This window comes from Numenius arquata, chromosome 3 (genome assembly GCF_964106895.1).
Source record: "Numenius arquata chromosome 3, bNumArq3.hap1.1, whole genome shotgun sequence".
NCBI lineage: Eukaryota > Metazoa > Chordata > Aves > Charadriiformes > Scolopacidae > Numenius > Numenius arquata.
The window spans coordinates 53,126,706-53,153,759 of record NC_133578.1 but is presented as its reverse complement, the minus strand read 5'-3'; the positions used below and the strand labels follow the sequence as shown (position 1 = coordinate 53,153,759).

Below are 27,054 nucleotides of genomic sequence, written 5' to 3'. Positions count from 1 at the left end.
ACGGCGGGGTGGAGAAAGATGGCGGCGGTGGGCAGGCAGCTGTTACAGCAGAGGCCCACAGATCAGGGGCTGGTAAATCCCCCTTTGCCTTACCTCTCTCTCCTTCCCTTCCCCTGTTGCTGCTTAATTAAGCAGCAGTAAATACATTTTTTTAATTAGTGGTGACTAGCAGTTGCCTAGAGAAGAGGGCAAGAAGCGAATGCTGAGAGCCGGGCCCCCCCAGTGCCTCTGGCAGCTCAGCCTAGGGTGACATGGCTGATCCTTCATCCCCTGCCGGCCCTTGCCCACCCTAATGCCTTATGGAGAGGCAAGGAAATTAAGACCTTGATCAATGAACAAGGGCAAGTGACAGAAATCAAGTGAAGGGGCAGAAGCAGCCACTTCCTTTCAGCAGTAACTTCCACCCTTATTAAGATGTCCGTCACTACAGAGTCCACATCTGTCCACACACGTCTCTAAGCTGCAACTAGCCAGGAGTTTGTTCTCAAGCTTTTCAGATACCACTGTTCCTAGGATGTCAACGTCTGGGGGAGAAGAAGGATGTCTAGCACAAGCTTTGAAGGATAGCATTTGGCTGAATTTCTCAAATATTTTACCAAGAGATCACAAAACAGCAAGTTTTCAGTGTCGTTATACAATGCAAATCTCTTTTGCCCCAGTCACTGCCGTAAGCAACCGGGCTGTTTCTCCTTTCCTACAGGACTGGCTGCTCTTCTACTTGGCAGCCACAGCTTCTGCAGCAAGCGGAACAGGGGATGCTGCATCAAATGAGCGGCTGGCGTGACCCTTTCTCGGTCTCAGTCCCTCAAACTACGTAGCCAGACAGGGACCTGCCAGCCATCAACATTCTGCATTTTGCTATAAGTGACCAAGGAGGGAGAAGAACTTTCTTCTTTCTCATCTTCCACGAGGATAGATGTCCGTTGAATGTCTTGACTGCAATGCAATTTGTTATCTTCTGTCGTGCGTGTTGCTCTGTGTCTTCAGTTTTTTGAGGGAAAAAAAATAACTACTGCTTCAACTTTCCTGAGTTATTGCTTAATGCATCCATATGTAAAATGTTCAGTTTCAGAATATGAATTACAAAATAATCCTCTGGGAGATCATAGCCTGTCCGCATTATCTGTAGCACATTGTTCAAATTAGTCTCTTTTGGAAGTGAGAGTTTACCAATAATTATGCTAGGCTTTACTTGATACCAAGTTCAGAAGAGGCAACTTAATAAAGAGCAATAAAAATGTATATGCACTTCATAAAAATGTTCTAAGAGTTCAAGACTCAGAACAGTTGCCTTAGTGAAGCTCTGGGGCTCATCAGTTTTCACTTGCAGCACAACATATGTAATATCCCCCAATGTAAGAGACTTTGTAGTTTCTTACCACACCACACATCTTTAGAAAGGAGGGAAAATTTACATTAAGATGAGGCTATATGTTAATATAGCTACGATATTTCTTTTTTTTTTTTATGACTTCGTAAGAATAATCAATGCCAAACCACGTGAGGCTTTGGTATGAAGGAGTAGCTCATACCGACTCTTTGCTCCAAATCTCTCTAATAAAAATATTGCTATTTTAGTATCATTTATATAAACAATTTTATGGAATGAATGCAGATTGTTTTATTCAGGTCACATGGTGGTTTTGTTCAATTTTTAATATCAATTATACTTGCTCTAATAGTATCAAAATCATCCTTCTAGGTACAAAACTACTTTATATTTGCATTTTTTATGCCAAGTAAAATGAGGAAAGACTTATTTTTAAAGCAATATTTATAAATCAAAGGAAGTGTCAAGACTTCAATGAAAAACAAACGTTAAGTATCATGTTGTACTGATAACTAAAAAAACAAGAGAACAACTTAAAAAACCCATAGCAGTTCAGGGCTTCCAAGCTCACTGTAAGCACCTGTTCACGTTCACACATCACGCCAGGCATTGGGACCTGCCCCCATTTCAGGGAGGTAAGAAAGGGAGAAAGGGAAAGGACAAGTTACCGTGGTTTTCCCATGGTCACAGGGGTGTTCAAGTCACCATTAGATTTCAGAAGCTCCTGACTGCTTTTCCATGCTCAAACCACAGTCCTTTTTTGGAGGGTGGGAGTAGGAGGAGGGAAAGGGGAACAGGGGAGGCTTCCCATGCTTTCTCTTTTGAGGATCCCAATTTTACCAATGACTGTCGTGACTGAAATAATTCAGTTCCAACTTTTGCCTGGGTTCCCTTCTATCTTCTCTTCACACCCGCCGTCGGCTCTTCTGTTTCCCAGCTGCAGACTCTGAAGAAGGGTTCCATGCAGAAAGCAAAGTTGGAGATAAAAGCTTACTGAATATAAACTTTTCCCAAGACTGACTACGGCTTTTAAGAGTGTAAATTGTCACGTCAGCAAAGTCCTCTCCACAGCTAGGATCTTTCCACTCTTTCCCCCTCTTTACAGGTAATCAGAAAAAGACAGAAAAAGTCTCACACGGCCGGGCAGCCTGTAACAGCGAATGAGGTGGTGTGTGTGATGTCAAGGGAGATTACAGTTTAGGAGGGTAAGACAAAAGCTGACAAGAAAACCAGAAATTTAAAATGTTTTCTATTTAACATTTGTAATAATTATTTCACAGTCTAAAATGAATGCGATTTAAAAAAAAACAACCCTACCCATTGCTACCCACCTGATAAAATTCATATTAATACTAGGGAGAACATAGTTCAAGTTCTTGCATCCAGGATAATTCTAGTAAGTCACTGTGGTCTACACAAATAAAAAGGGCTATTATAATGCTATGCTATACAAATCCTACATTCCAAAGTTTAAAAAAAAAATCATGCTTTAAAAGTCTTTGCACTTCCACCATTAAATAACTGTTTGTACAGTGCATATAAAAAGACCGTTCAGATTATCACTCCTGGGAAAAGTGAGTATATCATACTACTGTAATTAAAAACTTGCATCAAGTAAGTTACCTGATGTACCTTATATATAAAAAAGGGCATTTTTAAAAGTAGTGTCTGTATGTCATGGCAATGTCTCAAGATTCTTTACCTCCGGTTACAAATGTTTGTTTGAGACCTTATAGAGTTCTTTAAGCTTGTCAAACTTTGACCCCCACTCTTGGAGGCAATCATAATTTAGATCTTCATCACCACTAATGGAGTCTAAGGAGCTAAGGCTCCCTGCTAGAGAGCATTGCCCTTCTAAGCAGTAAAAATGAATAGTGTCTGCTGGAAGACTCTGTAGATCATTGTCTGCATCCCAGATGATTTGAGAAACATATTCCTTGAAGTCCGGGACACTGGTAACAGCTGATGTTGACTGTTTTTGATGTGCACGTTTTGGGATTGAGTCTCTTTTTGGGCCAGTAGGTGTCTTGGAGTGCGGAGCAGCTTCCCTCGAGGAGAAGTGGGGAATGGTATGGAGAGGTTTCTTCAGTTCATCTATATCATAAGCATTCTGGAAAAAAAAGAATGCAGATATCAGAGAGAAACAACACAAAAGAAGACAGATTCCAAAAAATGTTTTAAAACTCAATACAACACAAAAATGGATTCTGTGAGTTTTCTACAAGCTGAAGAAAAGAGAAGGCCTAGTTCAGAGGGCCAAGTTCAGATCATACCAAATCCCTTTGCCTAATGATAGTCTTCAGCTAAAGCAAGAATGCTGTGTCCAGAGCAGACCCCTCATAGGTGTCCACAGATGACCAGCATCGTGAAAGCTACAGATTGGGTTGAAATAAAAGCCTCCCACTCAAAAGTACTTTGGGTACCAAGCCAATTAGATAAGGACAATAAATTAAATAAAAGGTCTGGGAAAGGAAGGTGAGGAGAGGTTGGATTTGCAAAGACTGGACTGAAGCTGCATCATACCTGGTCACGTTCTCCACCTCCTTCTTCATTATAATTAAAGACATTTTCTCTAACATCCTCCCAGCTTTCACGCTCTTCGGGAATGTGGTAAATTCCTCCTTTCCGAAATCCTGAACTTCCCCATTGACTCCACACTGTGTAGGAGACCAAGAGTGCTGTAAGAAATAAAGATGCATATTTGTTATATGACATATGACAAAGTATGATATATCATAAACATATGACTCCTGAGATAGCAAATCAACTTTTAATTTGACAATGACATTCCCAGGTAAGAAATGCATAACTGTTAATATATAAACAACTTATATTCAGGAATGTAAAGAATCATCTATGAATATTACATCATAAACTTCATTAAAAGGGTATTTTACTTACCTAAAGGAATCCATTTAAATAGAAGGCATTTTGGCCAATCTCTGGCCTTTCACCAATCCTGAGTAAATAAGATACCCAAAGTAAGTAAAACACTGTTTTAATGAAGGTTACAAGTGTAATATAATCATGGAGTCTTTACTATTCTGAGATGTGTATGCAGTTTTTCTTTACCAATATGAGAAACAGTTTTATGGTGTAATTAACTTTTCAGCCAAAGTCCACCTGAGACTGGACACACTGCGAACACCTCTTTCTGCCCAACACTCTTATTGAGGCTTGGCTGTTGAGATCATAAACTTTCTAGAGAAGCATCTCTGCCTTCCTGATATGTGAACAGCACGTACTACCTGTAGGTCCTACCTACTACAAACGTACGGGCTCAGGGCAAGTGGGAGTTTCAGATGTATCTGGCTGCCCACAGATTTGCACACATAGATGGAAATCTCTTATTTAAGAAGGACTGAAAATAAGTGATTCTGAAAGAGAGAAGTCCTAAATTTGCTTGAACTGACTTCAAAGCAAGTAAACTGTAACTATGTCCTCATGCCTGTCTTTTAGCATCCTCAAATGAACTCCCAACTGGGAATCTCCAGAAAAACTGAAACACTCATCATAACATCCAAGGATAAAGCAGACTTGATTCAAGGTACAAGATTAAAAAGAAAGACAAGGAGTACTTGCTTTCCTACCTAGGAAGACAAGGAGGCACATGCTGATTGCCAGAATAGAGCCAGAGCTGAGTCCAACGGGTCTTCCTGCCTTCACCTGGCTAATTTCACACCATCTTCCCTTGTAACCTTCAGGGCACTGGCAGATAGTCTTGTCTTGGGATTGAGCCACGCAGGTACCCCCATTCCTACAGGTCCAGTGTCCACAGGGCGATGAGGTACAATGTCTGAACCCTGTAAGGTTGTCAGTCACTTCTACTTTCCCAGCTGGACACCTGAACAACAAAAGCAGAAGATGCCTTTCAGGCAGGCAAAGCATGTGGAGTTGTATGTCGGTTTGTGCAAAGTTTGCTACCATTTCTTTAAAACCAATAATTAAAGTCTTTTCAAGCAAACCCCAAATCCACATTGAGACTATGAAATAGATGTAAACTCTAACATAGTGAGCTAGTAGGTTTATGAAAACATGAACATATGTTCTGCCCTCCCTATCCAAAAGATATGCAGAAGAGCTTCACTCCTTCCTTAAAAAAAGGGACCCATCAACTTCTCAACAGACTAACCCTTTTTCTACAGATGTGTTCAAAACTCCAAGAAGGAAATGGATAGCTGAGATCAACGTGGGCAGCAAGCACTTAGTATAAGCTTCGTAATGCTCCTTGAGGCCATTAGGAAAGAGATATCATTGACCTCCTCAGAATGACCCATCTTGTCTTTTAGGACTTTAATCTACAAAGTGAGTTCTTCTGATATGTTATTGGAGAGGCCATGCAGGAATACTGTGAGGAGCACAGACCTGTGAATAAATGGAAGAGCCTTCATACTGTTCTTTCACAAGTGGTCTGAAGGAGGGAATGTCTCAAGGTACACTTAAAGACTATCTCACAGCCTCTTGAAGGGCAATGAAGGGCAAATTTTGGCTGAATTGAAGGCATTCAAGTGGCACATTCTCCCAGTGCTGCATGTAAGTATGTTTCTTTTTCTAAGAAGATATGCCTGTATTTTGATTTGCATATTTTAATATATTGTTTTGAAAAATTTCTTCAAAGAGTGGATCTTCTCAAAGGAGCTAACTGCATAGGACACCCACTGCTGAGTTTCACTGAATTTCACTGAATTTTTTTAGAGTTGGAAGGGACCGTATAGATCATCTAGCCCAACTCCCCTGCTGAAGCAGGATTGCTTAGAGAATGCTACTCAGGACTGCATCCAGGCGGGTCTTGAAAATCTCCAAAGAAGGGGACTCCACAACCTCCCTGGGCAGCCTGTTCCAGGGCTCTGTCACCCTCACCGTGAAGAAATTCTTTCTCATATTCGAGTGGAACCTCCTATGTTCCAACTGTTCCATGCTGGTAGGCTTTGGTTCTGGCCCTGAGCAGCCAGTTTTAGAATCCAGTTTTGTGAGTCTACTTTTCAAAGTCTCATTGTTTCATACAAAATATGACTAATTTCAGTTTATTTACAGAAAATATGTATCTATAGTATATATGCAATATATATTTTATATAGATATATACACACAATATATACAGACTATATCAAAATACATAGTATTTTCATGCAGAGGAGCAGATACCAAAGCTTTTGCAATCCACCTTTTATGGAAGGGAATTTCATTTCCTCACTAGCCTGTGATCTCCTCACAATGGGAAAAAATAGTAGAGTAAGTAAGTTCCATATTGATCTTGCAGGAAAAGGCAAGTTTAGCCCATGCTGGAAGATGAGATGGAGAACAGGATTTGTCATTGGGATGTCTCTCTCTGGTCAGCAACAGCAAGGATTTTCAGTGTTAAAAGCAAGTTGCCTGACCTAAGGTGAAAAGAAAGAGTTCTCTAACCACCCCTGGGTGAAAACAAAAGCTTAATGTACCGGCATTCATATTTTCTCCACAGGTCTACGCAAAGAAAAGGGCTGTAACAGGGGTGGCTGCTGCAGGCACTGGAATGGCACCCCATCGTGACACCTTGCCGCCTCAGAATTAAGCCAAACTCCGTGCTTTTGCCTTCCACAAGCAGCAGCTGACCATTCAGCCGGACGTCACGCATACAACCTGCATCGAAGCAGGGGAGTGTACAGAGAAATACATTGAGTTAGCAACTTTCCCACCTCAAACCTTGCCCCCAACACATATACAGGAGACCTTAGAGCATTGTAGAAAACTTAAAACATTTTTTTTTAAAAGATCCTTATACTGCTTGTCAGTTTTATCTCAGAAGAAAAGCTATATTGCCCTGGCCAACATACAGAACAACAGTACTTCTCCAGGACAGCTTGGTTGTACCAATGCAATGACCTATCAGAACTGTGGTATGAAGTAGAACAGCTCCGCTAAATTAATCTAGATTTAAAATATAATCTTAAAAGTGGGGCTGAATGAGAAGCAATGGAATGGGAAAAACTGTCCTCTGTTGAGCCGCAACCACCAGTCCCAGCACCCCACTCCAGGAAATGGATAATGTGCCATGGATTGCCGTGTAAGTCCTTCTCCTCCTACCAGGAGGTGTTGTGTCTGTTCCTTAAACCCTTTTGAGGCAAAAAAGGAGTGAAGATTGCAGCATGAGCCCCCTACTTGGAGCCTCTGGCATGGGAAATAAAAATCTGAAGTGCTGTTTTTTAATATTTACAAGGAAAGCTCACATCTTCACTAGTACCAGACACAATGGCAAGTAAAGAGTTGAGCATTAGCTCTGAATCCTCTAGAAGAGAAGGTGGGATTTCATGGGCACAGTAGTCTCCATGGGAATTCTTGCCTGGGTTTCAGACTCTCCAATGCACTCTAAGATAATACTTTCAGGCTTTAATTCCCTCCTTTTGTGAACTCATCATGTCACTTACCTTGGAAATCGCTCTCTGAATGATTGGGAAGGTGGTTTCCTAGCACGATGCTTGCCCAATCCATTTCAAACCATCTATTTGTACCCAAGACAGAGGTCACTTCTTGGTCACCTCCACCACTGTTAACACGCAGGGTAAATTCGTTGTTGTAGCGCTCCATGGTCAGAAGAACCCACTGGCCATTGTTTATACGTAATGTCTTCATCCTCAGAGAGTGATTTTTGTCCCCCAAGCTGAAGTTAACGCTAAAGAAACCCTCAACCACCTAGAGGAAGATGGTAAATACCTTTAATAACAGAAATGCACTTTTAAATGTTTTTATACACTCCTGCTTCAAGAAATTGACCTGAGTTATTAAAATGAAAATGGCACTCTTGTTTTTAAGTGCTTTATTCCCAGATAAAAAATATCACAAGAAAACTGCAGGTCCAGGAATTATCAACTCTCTTCTTTAGAGGCCACACTTCTAACTCAGATGAACCTTTTTATCAGTCTTCTTCTTATTGATGTCTACCTCTAAGTCTTCCTAGCTGACCTTCCTGTTACAATTGGAATAATTAGCCTCTGTCTAACTAATATAATCCAGACAGCTTTTTTCAACAGCAACAAAAATCATAGAATCATAGAATGGTTAGAGTTGGAAGGGACCTTAAAGATCATCGAGTTCCAACCCCCCTGCCATGGGCAGGGACACCTCCCACTAGAGCAGGTTGCTCAAAGCCCCAGCCAGCCTGGCCTTAAACACTTCCAGGGATGGGGCACCCACAACTTCCCTGGGCAACCTGTTCCATTGCCTCACCACCCTCACAGTCGAGACAAGTTTTATAGCCAGAGATGGAAAGAAACAAATGCAAAAGGCAAACAAGACAAAACATTTTTCACCATTCAGGTGTATCACATGCACTCATCTGTACTTTTTGCAGTGAAACAACTAGCATATATACTATTAAAGGGTAATACTGAGAAGGACAACACAAATGGCAATAATTATCCTCTTGTGGAAAATTCTTGCTCTTTATTACATTAAAGAATAGGTGTCCTTAATTGGAAACTGCATCTTTTTCTCTTACTGGGGTACTCCATGACAAATTAAGAGCACTGAGGCAGAATGGCTTTTGGATTGCTCACCTCCAGTCGGATGTATCCATTCCCATCTGCAGAGGCCAAGCTGAGAAGGGTGCTGTGGGAGATGCGGGTGCGCACCATCAGCTGGATCTGAGTGCTGTGAGTGCTGAGGATGCTTCTCGGCTCATAATGGATCCAACTGTCCCTTCCAAAAGCCCATTCTGGAAGAACTGAGCACAACATGCACAAAATCAAAGTGAAAATCTCAGAAATTACTGCGCACTGAGATCTCCACTGCTTGAGAACGTGTTTAATTACAAAGAGATATTAAGTCAGTGTTTATTATCTTAACTAGGGAAAATGCACTGAAATTAATTCTTTCCCCATCATCCTGGGGAATCCATCTGAAAGTAAACCAGCAGAGAGTTGCACTGCACTATTGTGGGAATGAAAAAATCACAAAACCACCCAGACCCTGGTGCTCTTCTGCACCCATTTCAGTCCCACTACCTGACAGCAGTCCTAGAACTGCTTGTTCTGGGCACAACTTAGTTGAAAAAAAGAAGTTTCTTCTTACCAAATAAAGGTATAGTCCAAATTAGTGACTGGACAGGAATCACCAACAGCTAACCTGAGGTCAGTGTCATTCAAATAGAAATTAAGAAAGTGCCCAGCTGATGCTGGGGCACTTAGTCTGGTTCCCAGGACATAAAACCACAGTATGGTTTGGGTTGGAAGGGACCTTTAAATATCATCTAGTCCAATGCCCCTGCAATGACCGTGGAGCATCTTCAACTACATCAGGTTGCTCAGAACCCCATCCAACCTGACCTTGAATGTTACCAGGGATGGGGCATCTGCCACCTCTCTGGGCAACCTGTTCTAGTGTTTCACCACCCTCATCGTAAAGAATTTCTTCCTTCTATCTAATCTAAATCTACCCTCCTCCTCCTCTAGTTAAAAACCATTACACCTTGTCCTATTGCTACAAGCCCTGCTAAAAAGTCCCTCCCCATCTTTCCTGTAAGCCCCCTTTAAGTACTAAAATGTCGCAATAAGGTTGCCCCAGAGCCTTCTCTTCTCCAGGCTGAACAACCCCAACTCCCTCAGCCTGTCTCCGTAGGAGAGGTGCTCCACCCTCTGATCATTTTTGTGGCCCTCCTCTGGACCCACTCCAACAGGAGCATGTCCTTCCTGTGCTGAGGGCTCCAGAGCTGGATGCAGAACTCCAGGTGGGGTCTCACCAGAGTCGAGTAGAGGGGCAGAATCACCTCCCTTGACCTGCTGACCATTCTTGCTTTTGATGCAGCCTGGGATACAGTTGGCTTTCTGGGTTCCAAGCGCACATTGCTGGCTCATGTCCAACTTTTCATCCACCAACACCCCCAAGTCCTTCTTAACAGGGCTGCTCTCAATCCCTTCATCCCCCATCCCTATCAACCCCATTGATACTAGGGGTTGCCTCGACCCGGGTGCAGGACCCTGCACTTGGCCTTGTTGAACCTCATGAAGTTCACAGTAGCCCACTTCTTGAGCTTGTCCGGGTCCTCTGGATGGCATCCTGTCCCTCAGATATCACAGAATCACAGAATCTTCTTGGTTGGAATGGACCTTTGAGATCATCGAGTCCAACCACAAAAAAAAAAAAAAAGCAAACACCAAAACAAACAAACAAAAAAACCCACCACACAAAACAAACACCCACACCCACACACAAACAGACACAACCCAACAATCTTGGGCACTAGAGCCTGCCCTGAAGCGCCACGTCTACGCGTTTCTTAAATACCTCCAGGGATGGCAACTCCACCACCTCCCTGGGCAGGCTGTTCCAGTGCCTGACCACTCTCTCAGTAAAGTAATTCTTCCTTATATCTAATCTAAACCTCCCCTGCCGCAATTTCAGACCATTTCCTCTGGTCCTGTCATGATTCCCTTGGGAGAAGAGGCCAACACCCACCTCTCTACAACCTCCTTTCAGGTAGTTGTAGAGGGCAATGACGTCCCCCCTCAGCCTTCTCTTCTCCAAACTAAACATGCCCAGTTCCCTCAGAACTATGATGTCAACTAATATGTCAACCACACCACTCAGCTTGATATATCTAGTGATATATCAAATGATCAAGAGACTTAATTTCACACTCTCTTTTCCTCTCACTGTTTCTCTTCTCTCTTTTCTTTCTTAAAGCATATTTTATTTTCTCCTTTAGCTTAGTCCCCCCGTATTATTCTTTCTAATGCACTGTTCTCTCTTGTTCACTATCTCTGCAGCTACAGGCTCTAGCTGATGAGCAGGGATGGAATTGTGTGGGACACTACAGTGACTCCTGTCCCCAGCTGTCTGCTCCTTGCTGCGAGCACAGCTCAGCCATTCATAAGGCACCAGCTGAACACCAGCATTTTACAGCCCAGTATATTAGAAGAAGCTGGAACCAATCAAAATTTTGCTATTACAACAGGATATGACTTACGGATTTTGACTAATTACTTTCTGAGCATTGGTTTGCCACACAGTGGTGAGCCACATTGCTAGGAGTCAATATAGCAGTTGGACTTGTGAACCAGCATCCCCAAGACAATGAAAAAGAGACTAAGAATTACATCTAGGCAGATGTTTATAAACCAGTATCATCTGTCTGCAAAACATTCATACAAATAACTGAAGCCTGACTTCCTGCATAGGGTATTATTATTCTGTATACAAGAAGGAAAAGTAAGGGCACTGAGCTGAAAGGATATGTGTAATACACCACCAGTCCCGTCTATAGAATCATAGAATTGTCTGGGTTGGAAGGGACCTTTAAGATCATCTAGTCCAACCATCAACCTAACTCTGATGAAAAAAACCCCATCACTAAATCATGGCACTAAGCGCTATGTCAACCTGTCTTTTAAATACCTCCAGGGATGGTGCCTCAACCACTTCCCTGGGCAGCGCATTCCAATGTTTAATAACCCTTTCCATGTAAAATGTTTTCCTAATATCCAATCTGAACCTCCCCAGGCGCAACTTGAGGCCATTTCCTCTTGTCCTATCGTCTGTGACTTGGGAGAAGAGACCGACCCCCACCTCTCTACACCCTCCTTTCAGGGAGTTGTAGAGAGCAATAAGGTCTCCCCCTCAGCCTCCATTTCTCCAGGCTGAACAACCCCAGCTCCCTCAGCCGCTCCTCATAAGACTTATTCTCCAGACCCCTCACCAGCTTCGTAGCCCTTCTCTGGACCCACTCCAGCACCTGGTATCCCTCTGTAGCCTCCTATGTTTAGTTTGGGTTTTTTTAATTTAATTTTATTTTTTTAATTATTCCTGTCTCCTTTCACCCTGCCCCTGAGTGTTTTCATGCTTATCCCATGTCTAACGGGGAAGACATACACTGAACTTACATTTGTAAACTGAGGTGTGGAAGTGCAGGTTTTGGAAGATGTTCAAAATGAATCAAAGCACACTGATTCAAAGCTGGCTCGCCTGGGCTCCTTCCCAGCTGCTCACTGCTGCTCATCCTCACCTGTAACTCATTCAAACTACAGGACAGAGGGGGCTAATTCTCTTCCAACACTACACAAAGCCCCCAGAGTTATAGGGCACCGGTGCTCATTGTAGACTGTTATGATCAACCCCATCTCATTAGTACCTAGAGGGAGAAGGCAGATACAGGGCAGGTAAAGTCCCAGTAAACACCTGTAACTCACTTCTGATTTCTGCTTCAGAGCAATGGCTGCTGAAGGTATTAAGAAAGGGAGGACAGAGCCAACTTCAAGTGTGTGCCCCCTGTACCCTGAACATGGCTGTGGGCTACTAGGAGTTAAACAATTTATTTCCTTAATTTTTGAATTGTGCTAAAATTTTGCACTTTCTTACAATGTCTCTGTGGTTTTCATTATCCACCCTTGCATGCTTTTGTTCTCTGATACATATTCATGCTGATTTTGTACAGGATAACACATTTGCTGGAGCCAGCCTGATACTATGTCCCCACACGCACCCACTGCTGTGGTCTAGGGGCACAACCTTCAATTCATTCCAGTGACAGAGACAAATGCAATTATTCCCATTTTATAGATGGAAAATTAGGCCTGAGGACTGGGGGGTTGTGCCCCCAGATTTCACAGAGAGAACATACCAAGTTGGCAACCTCATCACTCTTATAACTGCTGCAAGGTGACAAATAGTGCCATGTTCATTAAACTACATCTTGTGATCAGTATGATAAAAGGAAGAAGGCACAATGCAGAATGTTTCATCTTTCACCACTGAGAAGTAAAATGCTGTAATGAAAAGAAGAAAACAACCCAAATGACCACTTGCTTCCCCCACAAAGTAAAGCAGGTCTCAAAAAAACCCTCATCTGTAACGTTATCTTTATTCTGCAAGAGTTAGAAGGATCTTTACATTGCTGCAGATCTAAATCACTTCCAGAGTACACCATGGTCTTATTAGGCCACTCAGATTAAAGTTGTGGCAAATTTAAAGCAGTATGTTTGACTCTGTTCCCGCAGTTCCTCAGCATTAATTTCTCCCTAGAACTCGCAGTACCTTTTTCACAGGCTGGTCCAGCATATCCTGGGGAACAGTCGCACCGAAAGAAATCCCAGCCACCAACACACTTGCCATGGACACCACAGGAGGCCATCCCTCCGCTCTGACACATTTCATCCGTAAGGACACAGCCAGGAGCGCTGTTCAGGGACTCTGCAGGGTGCTCTAAATCATAGACCTGGAAAAGGACAAAAAGAGAAGTGTCACGTCAGGTGTCTACAGTTAACAGCAGTCAACCCAAGACTGGTCTTAGCAGCCCTACCTTGCTATCAACAATGACATTGCGGATGCAGCCAACAAACCCTCTGAAGCGCCTTTGTGAGTTGTGGTATGGCAAAGTCTTCTTAACTCCACCCAGCTGCAGGGGCTGATGGCCGCTGAAGAGCCTACCCATGCTAAAGGGAAGGAAGGGAAAGAAAAAATTAGTGGCATGCAAAACACAGCAACTTGGCTGATTCCCCCCTGAGTAATTACGTTTCTGGTTCTTGTTGGTTCGGTTTTTTTTACCTTTGAGATCCCACCGTCTCTCCAGAGGCTTCACAGACAGACAGATCCACTTGGGAGATCTTCTTAATAGCACTGCCACTGTCTCTAACTGAGACATTTACGCAGTGGTCAAGAATCAGCTTCACTTTCTAGAGAAAGACATTATTTAAAACAATTGGACGCAGAGACAGACAGACATTTTAATTACACGTTTTCTTTCACTTAGCAGAAGGGGAAATAGTAACTAGCAATTACAATGCAGGAAACTTTATTAAAATAATAAAACACTCCCACATACTCACCTGGAAGGTTAGTGCACATGGCATATGACTAAGAAGCCACACAAAAGAAAGATCTGACTCTACCATGAGCATGCCATGGTAGAGGGAAGATGGGGTTTTATTGGAGTTTTCTGCCAAATCAGAAGCCAGAGAGACAACATTGCAGAGCAGACGGCCTGCCAGGCTCACCATTCCAGATCCTGACATGCCACCAGCTTGTCTAATGGAGGACAGGAAGGGGGAGACTAGCAGATGCCTTCGCCAGTGTTATATCAGCAAGATGTTCCCAAAAGTAAGATGTTCCCTTACACAAAAGTGTATCTATCTCCTTTGTGCTGCATGTCTAAAATCACTTGGAGGGGCAGAGTTTCCCACTCAGAGAAATTAAGGATATTTCACTCCATCAAGTCCAGGAAGCATTTAGCCCCTGGATTATCGCAACTCTGTGGTCAAAGTGATAGATAGGATCACTAAACAAAAGAATTTGCAGGGCCCATTTCAAAATTGGATCAGACTGTTCCTGGCCTTGTTCTGCTTCACTGCCTCAAGACTAAGGGGATGTTTGAGCTGACAAACTCCAATCCCTGCTGCTGCAGAGGTGATGAAAGACTGACTGATGAAAGAGCTCTATACAAGAGAGGAAGGATTTTGGAGGGATAACTAGGTACATAAATTAGTGCTTCCACAGAATTGCCCATATTTACACTTGCCTTTCCATCGTTTATAATTTTTATATTGTGCCAGCGGCGATCTGCAACATTAACTTTTCGTGACAGCTGCAGGAAAAGCTCGCTAGAGCCGTGTCTCATGGTCAGCGACGGGACACCACCGGAGAGCTCTGCAAAGAAAAGACTCTTATTGGATGTGCATGAACCATGTTCCCACTCAAACCCAGTTGAACCGATTGTTACAACTAGATTTTAGTTGGAGGAGTTCTTTAGCAAGTTCAAAAAAATCCAACTTCTAACACAGGATATGTGTGTACCAGGGCATGCTGATAAATTCTCCATTCTCCTTTTTCTCCAAAACTAACTTCCTGAACCTTTTACAAAAAAACCTATCAACTAGCACTTTCAACAAGTAGAATCCCACCTTCACGCAAACACAAAGAACAAATACTCCTTAAGTTGCTAACCTAATGCAATGAAATCTTCCCGTTCTCCAGGCTGCCCTGGTGCCACTGGTCCGTGGTACAACAGAAGTCCATCGGAGACGTCAGTGATAAACTCTAAGGAGATGCGGCTCTCAAAGCAAGGCTTAAGAGGAGGGAACCAGGCATAACCATGGCCTCTGAAGCTGTGTTTTGTCTGCTGGCAGTCTGGTCCATGGAAATTTGCAGGACATCTGCATCTATTAAAAAATAAATAAAAGCAAAAATCCACCATCCAAGCAGAAGTTGTGAAGGGCTCTTCCCACAGCAGGACATAAACATAGGACTTTAAACACAGGAGCCCATGTTGCTCCTATGTTTAGATCCTAGCACGGGTTAAGCACTAGCAAAACTCCTGTCATAAAATGTTCTCTATGGACTTGTTTGTAGAAACACAATTTAGCATTAGTTCTAAATGATAATATGTCTATACGATATTATCAACGATATAGACTTTGATTATTATCAACGATATAGACAGAGGGATGGAGACCTCCATCAGCAAGTTTGTGGACGACACCAAGCTGTGTGGTCTTGTCGATACACCAGAGGGACGGGATGTCATCCAGAGGGACCTGGACAGGCTGGAGAGGTGGGCTCAAGTAAACCTCATGAGGTTCAACAAGAGCAAGTGCAGAGTTATGCACCTGGGCCGGAACAATCCTCGCTATCAATCCAGACTGGGGGATGAGGTATTAGAAAGCAGCCCTGAGGAAAGGGACTTGAGGGTGCTGATGGATGAGAAGCTGGACATGAGCAGCAATGTGCACTTGCAGCCCAGAAGGCCAATCGCATCCTGGGCTGCATCAAGAGATGCGTTGCCAGCAGATCCAGAGAAGTGATTCTGCCACTTTACTCTGCTCTGGTGAGACCTCACCTGGAGTACTGTGTGCAGGTCTGGAGCCCTCAATATAAGGAGGACATGGACCTGATAGAGAGGGTCCAGAGGAGGGCCACGAAAATGATCAGGGGGTTGGAGCACCTCTGCTATGAGGACAGGCTGAGGGAGCTGGGGTTGTTCAGCCTGGAGAAGAGGAGGCTCCGGGGAGACCTCACAGCAACCTTCCAGTACCTGAAGGGGGCCTACAGGAAGGCTGGAGACAGTCTGTTTACAAAGGCTGGCAATGACAGAACAAGGGGTAATGGCTTTAAACTGGAAAAAAGCAGATTTAGATTAGACATTAGGAATAAGTTCTTTACCATGAGGGTGGTGGAGCACTAGAATAGGTTGCCAAGGGAGGTGGTTGAGGCCCCTTCCCTGGAGACATTCAAGGTGAGGCTCGACGAGGCCCTGGGCAACCTGGTCCAGTTGGGGGTGTCCCCGCTGACTGCGGGGGGGCGTCAGACTAGATGACATTTGAAGGTCCCTTCCGGCCCAGATGATTCTATGATTCTATACCAGAATATTATGTGAATAAATGATGGAGCCATTATAATATACAAAGTACATGAAAACTTCTGATCTCTTAAGCAAAAAAAAAAAAAAATTATCAGCTTGTTTAAAGACTTTATAATGTTGACAGGGAAAGGAAAGGAATCATAGAATCATGGAATACCAGCTTGGAAGGGACCTCAAGGATCATCTGGTCCAACTTTTCTTGGCAAAAGCATGGTCTAGACAAGATGGTCCAGCACCCTGTCCAGACAAATCTTAAAAGTGTACAATGTTGGGGAATCCACCACTTCCCTGGGGAGATTATTCCAATGGTTGATTATGACAATTGTCCTCTTGTGTCCAATCAGAATCTCCCCAGGGAGGGTGTGGGAAGATACTATCACCCAGAAAAAATGAGAAGAGGTATGACAGTTGTAGATCTTGACATCTTCACTCTTATTGCAAGCTGGTTTATTTCCTTTACAGTATCAAAAATAGTTGCTTGGAGTTCTTTCCTTAGTACTCTGGGAAATTTGTAGAGAAGAATAATCACAGCATGACAATAACAAAACCTGTAAGGGGGAAACCAAAGGAGCAACAGAAATGGGCAGGAGTACAGGCAGGGAGATCAGCTGGGCCCATATTTCTTAGTTTCTGCTTCCCATAGATTGCTAGGACCTACCGAGAGCAGAACAACAGGGGTAGGATGCAGAAAAAGATCACTCACAAAACTGCTGAAAATGGAGCAGAAGCAAACAAACCTCAGAGCTGAGCAAATGATAGGTGGCAGAGCCTACCAAGGGTTTCTGGGCAGCAAAATTTCCCTGGTTGATTACATCTGAGCAGCAATGTCAGACTCAGATTTTTACCATGACCAGGGCTTCTGCAGCTTCAGTATGAGTTCTGTCACTCCTATCAAGGGTCCTCAGAAGAGGCTGGCCATTTGTTTCTGCTTTTCTATGTTGGGATGACCATTTTTAGGCAAACATGCTTAAGGCTTGCCGTATGGAAGGGGACCAGACTCGTTCTGAGCTAGTATAGTCCCATCTTTTTTTTTCATCTTTATACTATTTTATCTACAAGATGTCATTTTCAGAGAAAAAGTGAGGTAAGAAACGTTGGGAAGAGGTTATTATGTGATGTAAGTGATATAGTTTAAATGTTTAACAGCATTAAAGTAGGCTGCAGAAAATAAGAGCATTTTGCAGGGTGGCATTAACCGGTGCAGCCTGCAAACTACCCAAGGTTTTCCCAGAGACTACGACGAACCTAAGTACCTACCTGAAAACAGAGGTCTGTTTGCAAGACCTGTGCATGAAGTGCAACAAAACTCAGATCTGCCACAGTGAGAAGACATGCAAATGATGCCTCCTCAAGCTTCCAGTCATCCTCCTGAAGGACAGAACCAGAAGCATGTTGTTTGCACACCAGACCGAGCTTTACCAACCTGTAGCCCAAATTGGTATCCACGCACGTGCCACCATTGAGGCAAGGGTTTGTCTGGTATAAGGAGCAGGAGAGATGAGGACTCTCCCGAGCTGCACAGCCACACAGGGCACGACTCAGGAGTGTTACAGACACCAGTGAAATGCTTCCAGCTGTGGTTATTGTTGGCACGTGAGTCTCTTCATGCTTGCTGATGCAGCCGCTGCTATGAGTGCAGTTTGCAGTCACACATTCATCAATGCCAATCTGGGTAATATTTATATCCAAGACGTTTTCCAGCTGTGGAGAACAATTAGTTGCATTCATCTGACTTTTCCACAGAAAGGAAACTCACACATGACAGCAATGAAAAGCCCAAGTCTTATTTATTTTCAAAACTGGTTGCTGTGCCACTTCCTTCCAGTATCTACCTCACCCTATCCAGCCAAAGGCAGTTCCGCCTAGCATCTGTTAAGGCAAAAGCCTTGATATAAGTCAATTATAGCATGAGTAAGCACTTAGAGGACAAAAATATCATCATATTCATCATAAGTTGAGTGGATAATTTTTAATCTATGATGGTTTTGACGGATTTTTTACATAGCATCTGAGCCATATTTTTGATTTGGACTTCTGTCTTCAAAATACCGGGAAGGGTGGGCAGGCATTGGGCAATGAAGAAATACCTTCTCTGGAACAACTGAGTTAGTACTGCAGCACTGATTCTAAAAATAAATCTTATTTCAGTTGATACTTTTTTTGCAAGAGGGACAGGAGCTTTACTAAACTGTCAATGCACATTTCCAACCTGGTTTTCCGCTGGAGAGTGGTTATTTTACTGCTTTACCCTCTTAACTCAGAAAGTTGGAACTTTTGACTGATTTGCAAGTTTCAGCTACAGAACATTTCAGTGTAGAGGACTGAAAATTGAAATATGTAGAAAGGCATCAGCCAAACACATCCTTTATACAGAGTTTTACAGTCTTTTCACTAGGAAAAGCATGTTCACATTCCTAAAAGCTTGTTGTGTTTGAGTGACAATATGTATCTATAGGCTGGCTTTTAAAACATTCATATTTGAAACTTTTAATCTAAGTGCTAACGGACTGTTTGACTTCACTGATTAAAACTATCCATTTTTCTCACACATTACTTCCTTAGTCATTCTAAGCATGTGTATTCATTAGGCAGTGGAAATTATCTGAATAGACACAATGAGAAGATGCTGTGGTTTCTTATGTAGTACGGATACTTACCCATGACCTGGAGGCTGCTACATTGCCATTAAGTTTTTCTGCTTTATAATAAGGTGGACCATAAACTGCAAACCAGACATCAATCTGGTTTTGGCCTGGGCTATTTAATACACTGAAAATGTGAACGTTTTCCAGTTGGACTGATATAATTTCTGAAAGCAGCTTCTTCATCTGGTAGTATTTACTCTGTTTTGCAGGGGATTGGGATATGAACTCCTCTGGAGTGATACCTGTAAGAGAAGTTAAAAACCTGACAAACATATCTTGCAACTGTTGTAGCAATGAAAGAGAGGAGCAACACAGAATAAATATTAAGGTTGCAGAAAATGGACTCAACTGCAAATTCAGCAGTATTTTCATTTTTAGGCTCTGAAATTTTCCTTGCTGGCTTCTACTCAGGGTTTCTGTTCTGAATCTTTTTGACTCTTACTGATTTCTTTTTTTTTTTTTTTTATTCTTTTAAATCAGAAACATGTTTGGAAGATCTTACTTTTCCACAAAGATGGAAACAATTTGGTGAATTTCAGGCAGACACTTGTTCAAATGAAGGTTTTTTCTGAAACATAAATTACTGTTTTGTTTAAAAGTTGGTGTAGAAATCTTTCATCTTTGTCTTCTGCATCAGACAAGCATTTCTTGCTGTCTTTTTTCTCCATACTCTTTCCTGTGCAGTGTCAGAGGATCATGTAAACAAATATGCATTTTCAAACCCCTACCTACAAAACTATTAACTCTCCTCCCATGTTTAAGAGAATTGGAATTCTAAGTAACACAGCAGTAACATTAAAGAGGTAGATTTCAGTATTACGATCCTAATGTACTCCATCACATTGCTTACCTTTTATTCGTATAGAACCAGCATTATGGAGGCCATCATCTTTGATTTCCTTCACTATAACTTTTACAGTTGAGACAACATCTGGCCAGACTCCGTCAATGACTCTAACTCTTATGTTGTATGTTCCTGAAGGGGTTCCTTCTTTAATAGTCAGCAAACCTGAGTTATCATTAAGGATAAAGTACCTGTAATAAGAGTTAAGTCAAGGAACAAGCTATGAGAAGTTAAAAAGCTAAGCAGTTATTATCATCACTGATGGTTTTCCCTATCCACTTCATTTTGGGAAAGCTATCGAAAGCAGATGTGTTCCCTCATGAAGGGACAGGGCAGAACAGAACTTTTTTTACATTGCCTTCTGTTGGCTCCTAAGCACTCTTCACCAGTATATCAAGAAGGTTTCTTCCTGCTTCTATGCCATATTTACTGCGTAGGAAGATTCCAGCTACTATAGCCATAACTTTGGAAATAGTCCAAACTCCTAGTTTAGATACACTAATTGAGAGTGACACCTCTGTATAAACCTCTAAATGGCACATATACATCTCAACTCTGGTCATAATCCAAATGATTTAGTGTAAATACATCCAATACAAATAAGGTCTTAAAACCAATGGTGACACAGAAACACCAACTCTCCAGGAGCCTGGATAAAGAAGGGTGGAAGTTAGTGGGTATTTTTTCTGTAGTAGCTCACTGATACTGATTATTGGTGTGATTGTGAGCAGAAATTTAGAATAGTGTTCTAGCTGATCAGGCAATGGGAAGTGGACTGCTTTGGTGTGCAGCATTATTTACTGCAGCCTCGCACTCGAAAGGGCTTTTGGAGAGCTATATACAAGCTTCTAACCGACAAAACGCTTTTGCACACTTGTTTTCAAAAAAAGGCCGTTTAAGTACTTTCTATGGTTTTGTGCGTGGGCAAGATTTCCATACATTTCACCCAACTTCCGTTTTTTTCTCCAAATACCTTGATGTTTTTCCTTCAAACTGGTAGATTTTGCGATCCCAGTCATCAACATCAGGGGCAGGGACCTGGCCCAGTACAGTCATGGGGAGGATACCTAAAACAACATTGCATAAAAGTGGCACAGTCAGACCTCTCATGCACACACAAACAGGTTGGTCATTCAAGTTTTACTGGTTTGAGTCTAAAACTTCTACAAAAATAGTTATGATGGCTCCTGAGAGAAGATGTGCAGGGTTTGCAAATACCACATGGTGTCCTGCTAATTGTGTGTTTGCTGTGTGGCTACGTATATTTAATTCAACAGGTGGCTGCAATCAAAAGCAGATGAGAAGGAAAAACATCAAGCACCTCTGAGGAAAGAGGTACAAGGTATTTAGAAACAACATCAGGATTACGCATTTCGACTATTTTGGCTGCAGTATCCAACCAACTTAGAGAGTGGTTTAGACAGGGATTGGGGTTTGGCAGGATAAACAACCAAAATGCTGACTGGGTTATAAAGGGCGAAAAAACAATAGCAATTTGGAGGAAATGACAGAAAGACAGAGAGGATGTCCAAAATACAGTAACCAGGCTCATTTTGAGTAGATGGTGAGACTTTGGGGTGAGATGGAAAGCAGCATGTATTCTGCTGGGTTTGCATCCTCTCAACAAAGCTCAAAAATTAGTATTTTTTTGTTTTATGAAAGCTATTTCTGAAGGAAAGATCCAGAGGTATCTGGATTCCTGTATCTGCTGAGTAAAGAATCAAGGATACACAAAGAAGAGGAAAAAATGTGGGACTTCGCCTTGTGAAAGGGAACAGCACAAACCATAACAACTGAGGGACTGAATGCAAAAAGCAGAGAAAACTGTACCTCTCCTGCAGCTGTGGCAACGTTCATTGGGTATTTTGCAGGAGACAGTATACAGGATGCCCTGGTGTTTGACTCCCACATTATGTGGATGTAACACAACATGGTAGTAGCCTTCTGTTTCTGTCTCTTTATATTTTAAATAACCAAAGATCTAAGACTTGAATAGTCCCTCCCAGAAATTAGCAGCACAGATGAATTTAGCCTTTAAAGAGGAAGCTAAAAGGGAATTCAGGCTTAATGAAAAGATCTGGTACTTGGGCTACAAACAGAGTTTCTCAGCAAATAGCAAACAGACTTGGTTTCAACTTTACAATAAGCTGAACTTGAGAGCGGGCACAAAACAGGCAGAACAACGTTTCAGTACAAATAAATGGTCAACAGCAACTATACAGAAATAATTTCTAGTGTGCCTACAACAGGCAATCTATTTAACGTGCTGTCAGACCATAGGATACAACACAGAGTAGGAGAGGAAGGAATGACCTGAACTTACATGGGTGCAACTATCCCAAAATCTTTTTACCCATGTGGTTTATTTTGCTGTTGGGCTTATTATGTGGGGACACTGGATCACAAGAGAACTGCTAGCTAATCGCCAAGGGAAGAAGGGAAAAGTGGCCTCTCTCACACTGCCTGCAGCCACCGTTCACAGAAAATTCCCCCATGACAGCAGTTGTCAGCTGAAGGCTTATATGAATGTCTCAGGCAGTTTACGCCTGAGTTCAACTTATTCTTAATGCAGCCTGGAGGAGAAAAAAGGTTTAAAGAGGAGGAAGAAGGTTCTCAACATTCGGACTCATCACTTCTCAGCAACATTATGAATTTTGTTATTTTTTTCCCCCTGAAATGTTAATGCTGCTGGAAAACTGCATCTGAAAACAAGACACCATTACTCAACCTTGGTAGAAACACACAGGATAGCAGCCAGCTATGCTCTTCCTTCAAGGCTGGCTCAATTTCTTCCACAAACCAAACGGCCCAGAATCCTGTGCCCCACACACCTACTGCTCCCTGGTGGGACTTAAGCAAACTTCCGTAGCACCTCTTCTAAGATCTTAGCTTATGTGGAACAGAACAGAGATTCTTGTGAATCTCACAGCTGCTCCTTTGGCCTTACTGTCACACTAGGAAGCAAACATCAGGGAGTGACTTACCATCATAGCTGTAAATGAGACATTCCATGTAGCCAGCAGAATGCGGGTGGTCATTTTGGTCCCCGATATTTACGGTCAGTGTGTTGGTGGAGCTCATCGGTGGGATCCCGCTGTCTGTGATCAGGATGGGCAGGTAGAACACCTTGTGCACTTCCCTGTCAAAGGTACGCAGCGCGGTGAGCAAGGCACTTCCATTGTGGAAGTCCTGCAAGTTGAAGTTCGTCAGACTGTCGAAGTCACCAAGAAGGTGAAAGGAGAAAGGTGCACCATTAGCAGCAGTGTCTCGGTCCTTAGCGTACAGCAAAGTAGAAGTCTCGTTCATTTTGATGACCTGTGGAAAAGCCGTGTTTTCCCAGACCACTGGGTTATAATGAACCTCAAACTCTGGTCCATTGTCATTTACATCCTGCAGCGTCACTAATACAGTGGCACTGCCAGTCAGAGGGGGCTGCCCCATATCAGTGGCAATGACAATGAGCTGGTACTGTGTCACTGTCTCATGATCCAGCGGTCCTGCAACCATCACCCAGCCATCACTAGCCACAGAGAACTGGCCAGCTGGGTCGGACTGGTTTAGCAGCTGGAAAGAAAACCTTCCATTCAGGCCAGAATCCAAGTCAACAGCAGAAACCTGAACAACTTTGGTGCCAACAGGTACATCTTCCCCCAACGCAGCCACTTCATAGAACTGGGGGTAGAAGACAGGAGCATGGTCATTGGAGTCCTCCACATAGATCACACAGTGAGCAATGCTGAAAAAATCCATGTCCTCTGCTTTCAGAGTCAAATTGAACACTCTCTCATGAGGCTTCTCAAAGTCAATCCGCTTTCGCAGCCGGATAAACCCACAGTTGTTGACTTCATCAGTCTCTATGGAGAACTTGCGGTCATTATCTCCATCAAGGATGCTGAATGACACCATTGCATTTTCTCCCTCATCTCTGTCCACAGCAGACACCACTGCAACCTCAGTGTTAATACTCGCATTCTCAGAGACAAATGCAGTGTAGATCCTCTGCAGGAAGACTGGAGCATGATCATTTACATCAGTCACCAAAATAGTGGCAGTGCCCGTCCCAGTAAGCCCTCCTCCATCTCTGGCCTCAACCACTACTAGGTACCTGTCTTCCTTCTCCCGATCCAGGGCCCCAAGCACTGTATAGATGGTGCCACTAACTGAGTCAATGGAGAACAAGTCCAGATTAATTTCATTTTGGACATTCTGAATGATGCTGTATGTTAGTACAGCATTTGTACCAGCCTTTGGGTCATCGAGGTCCACTGCTGTCATTTCCACGACAGGAGTGTCTGCCGGAGAATCCTCAGGGACGTGGCCCGTGAAACAGCCATCCAGCGCACAGAGGAAAAGGGGTGCGTTGTCGTTCACATCCCTCACTTCTATGATCACATCTGCGAAGCCAGTCAGTCCCTCTCCGCTCTCATCCGTTGCCAGAACAAGAAAGCGCCACGTTAATCGCTTCTCACGGTCTAACCTTTTATTCACGCTGATCTCGCCTGTGTTCTCATTGATGCTGAATTCGCTACTGGCCCCCTGTCCGTGCAGGGAATAGTTAATGGCATTTTGATCAGCTGCTTGGTCGGGGTCTGTTGCAGAAACCTTGAACAAGACACAGCAGGTAAGTGTTTATGAAAAAGAAAAGGGGAAATCGCTATTCTTTTATTGATGGCTGTTGGTATTGTGCAGACTAAATAAATAGCATGCATTTTAACAGCAAACATCTATTGGTTTGAGTCATTCAGGTCAAGTACTCTTTCAATAAACATCATGCACAGCATAGAGAAAGAGAAAGAACACATTTAGACAGACTAATATATTTTACTTCCCAGTTTATTTTGGAAAGAGGAAATAACAGCAGGAAGAACCAAGTGGAAGTAATAACAGATCTGCTGAGTAAATGTTTCTTGTGAAACTCTTTGGAGCTGGAACACGAAGGCAAACAGGGCCTGTTTTTCTCCAAGTGAACAGAAGGCTGCAAAAGCATACATCCAAGCTGATTATCAGCACAGGCCAGAGAGAACTCCCAGCTCCTGATTTGCATCCAGGGATTGTTTGGGAGACTGCTAGCTGGGCCAACCAAGCAGTCCTCATGCCAGGCACTGCTCTAACAACAAAACAATGAAGATGATTTGACACACCAAGGTTAGAGGGGCAGGGTGCTAGTGAGGGCCCCTCAGCTTGTTGCTCTGAGATGTGCTGGCCACACTGCAACGCACCTGAAGTCTTACAGAGATGAGCCAGGGACTTCTGAGGTAACAGGAGCCAAGAGAGATACACCAGTGAAATACTCCAAAGGAATTAAGAGGTGTTCCTCTAAGAAGGTGACACAGCTGACAGTCCAGTTGAAGTGCCTCTAACCCAATGCATACACCATGGGCAACAAACAGGAGGAGCTTGAAGGCAACGGGGTGCTAGAAAGCTACAACCAAGCTGCCATTACTGAAACTTGGTGGGACGAATCCCATGACTGGAGTGAGGCTGTCAATGGCTATAGGCTGTTCAGAATTCAATAGGTGAGGAAAGAGGAGCGGAGGTGTTGCCCTCTACATCAAGAAATGGATAGAGTGTGAAGAGCTGAAGCTGTATGGATAGAGTGTGAAGAGCTGAAGCTGTCTCTGAAGAATAGCTACGAGCAGGTTGAAAGCTTATGGGTAAGAATTAGAGACTGAGGCAACAAAGGGAACCTTGTGGTTGGTGACTAGTACAGACCACCCGATCATGGGGAGACTATTGATAAAGCCTTCTTACTCCAGCTACAGGAGGATCGTGCTTGCAGGCTCTTGTCCTGCTGGGGAACTTCAACCATCCCTACATCTGCTGGAGAAGTGGCATGGTGAGCTATAGGCAATCCAGGAGACTCCTGGAGTGCATTGAGGATAACTTCTTAAGCCAGGAAATAGACAGCCCTACCAGAGGGGATGTGATAAAGGACCTGATGGTCACGAATGCACGTGAGCTCATCAGTGATGTCAAGATTGGAGGTAGCCTGGGCTGCAGTGATCATGCACTGGTGGAGTTCTCGGTTCTGAAGGATATGGGTCAGGGGACAAGTAAAGTCAGGACCCTGAATTTTAGGAAAGTAAAATTCCAGCTCTTCAAGGAATTGGTCAATAGGACCCCCTGGGAAACTGCCCTCAGGGACAAGGAAGCAGATCAGAGCTGGCAGATCTTTAAGGATGCTTTCCACATGGCACAAGAGCTCTTGATCCCCAGGATCAGAGTAACCAATCAGGAAAGGAGTGCCAGAGACCGGCATGGCTGAGTTGAGACCTGCTGGTCAAACTAAAGGGCAAGAAGGAAATGCACCAGCAGTGGAAGCAGGGACAGGTATTGCGGGAAGAGTATAGGGATGCTGCCTGGTTGCGTAGGGATGGGGTCAGGAAGGCCAGGGTGCAGCTGGAACTCAGCAAGGAATGCAAATAATAATAAGAAGGGCTTCTACAGGTATGTCAGCCAGAAAAGGAAGGTCAAAGAAAGCGTACATCCCTGTGACAAGCAAGGCTGGCAAACTGGTAACAACAGACAAGGAGAAAACTGAGGTACTCAACAACTTTTTGCCTCAGTCTTCACTGGCAGTTTCTCTCTCCGCACCTCTCGAGTGGATAGACCACAAGGCAGGGACTGGGGAAGAAAAGTCTCTCCCACTGTAAGAGAAGATCAGGTTTGTGACAACCTGATGGAACCTGAACATACAGAAATCTGTGGGACCTGAGGAAATGCATCCCAGAGTTCTGAGGGAATTGGCTGATGCAGTTGCCAGGCCACTCTCCATGATATTTGAAAAGTCATGGCAGCCAGGCGAAGTCCATGGTGACTGGAAAAAGGGAAACATTGCACCCATTTTTAAAAAGGGTAGAAAGGAGGACTCTGGGAACTACCAACCCATCAGCCTCCCCTCTGTGCCTGGGAA

At 43.4% G+C, this 27,054-nt stretch overlaps 1 protein-coding gene across 1 annotated transcript in view; it reads right to left on the bottom strand.

Moving 5' to 3' along the window:
• Positions 1-3,038: 3,038 nt before the first annotated feature.
• The window catches only part of LOC141463034 (neural-cadherin-like), a 61,232-nt gene continuing 37,216 nt past the window's right edge, over positions 3,039-27,054 (bottom strand). The window contains exons 18-33 of the mRNA XM_074145255.1: positions 23,126-24,743; positions 21,115-21,208; positions 20,148-20,332; positions 19,310-19,539; positions 18,076-18,353; positions 15,239-15,453; positions 14,814-14,941; positions 13,844-13,971; positions 13,599-13,731; positions 13,334-13,514; positions 8,863-9,029; positions 7,735-7,999; positions 6,769-6,949; positions 4,921-5,174; positions 3,854-4,008; positions 3,039-3,440 (exon numbers count right to left, since the gene is read on the bottom strand). Of these exons, the coding sequence (XP_074001356.1) occupies positions 3,039-3,440; positions 3,854-4,008; positions 4,921-5,174; positions 6,769-6,949; positions 7,735-7,999; positions 8,863-9,029; positions 13,334-13,514; positions 13,599-13,731; positions 13,844-13,971; positions 14,814-14,941; positions 15,239-15,453; positions 18,076-18,353; positions 19,310-19,539; positions 20,148-20,332; positions 21,115-21,208; positions 23,126-24,743 (4,614 nt within the window). The remainder of the gene's footprint in view (positions 3,441-3,853; positions 4,009-4,920; positions 5,175-6,768; positions 6,950-7,734; positions 8,000-8,862; positions 9,030-13,333; positions 13,515-13,598; positions 13,732-13,843; positions 13,972-14,813; positions 14,942-15,238; positions 15,454-18,075; positions 18,354-19,309; positions 19,540-20,147; positions 20,333-21,114; positions 21,209-23,125; positions 24,744-27,054) is intronic.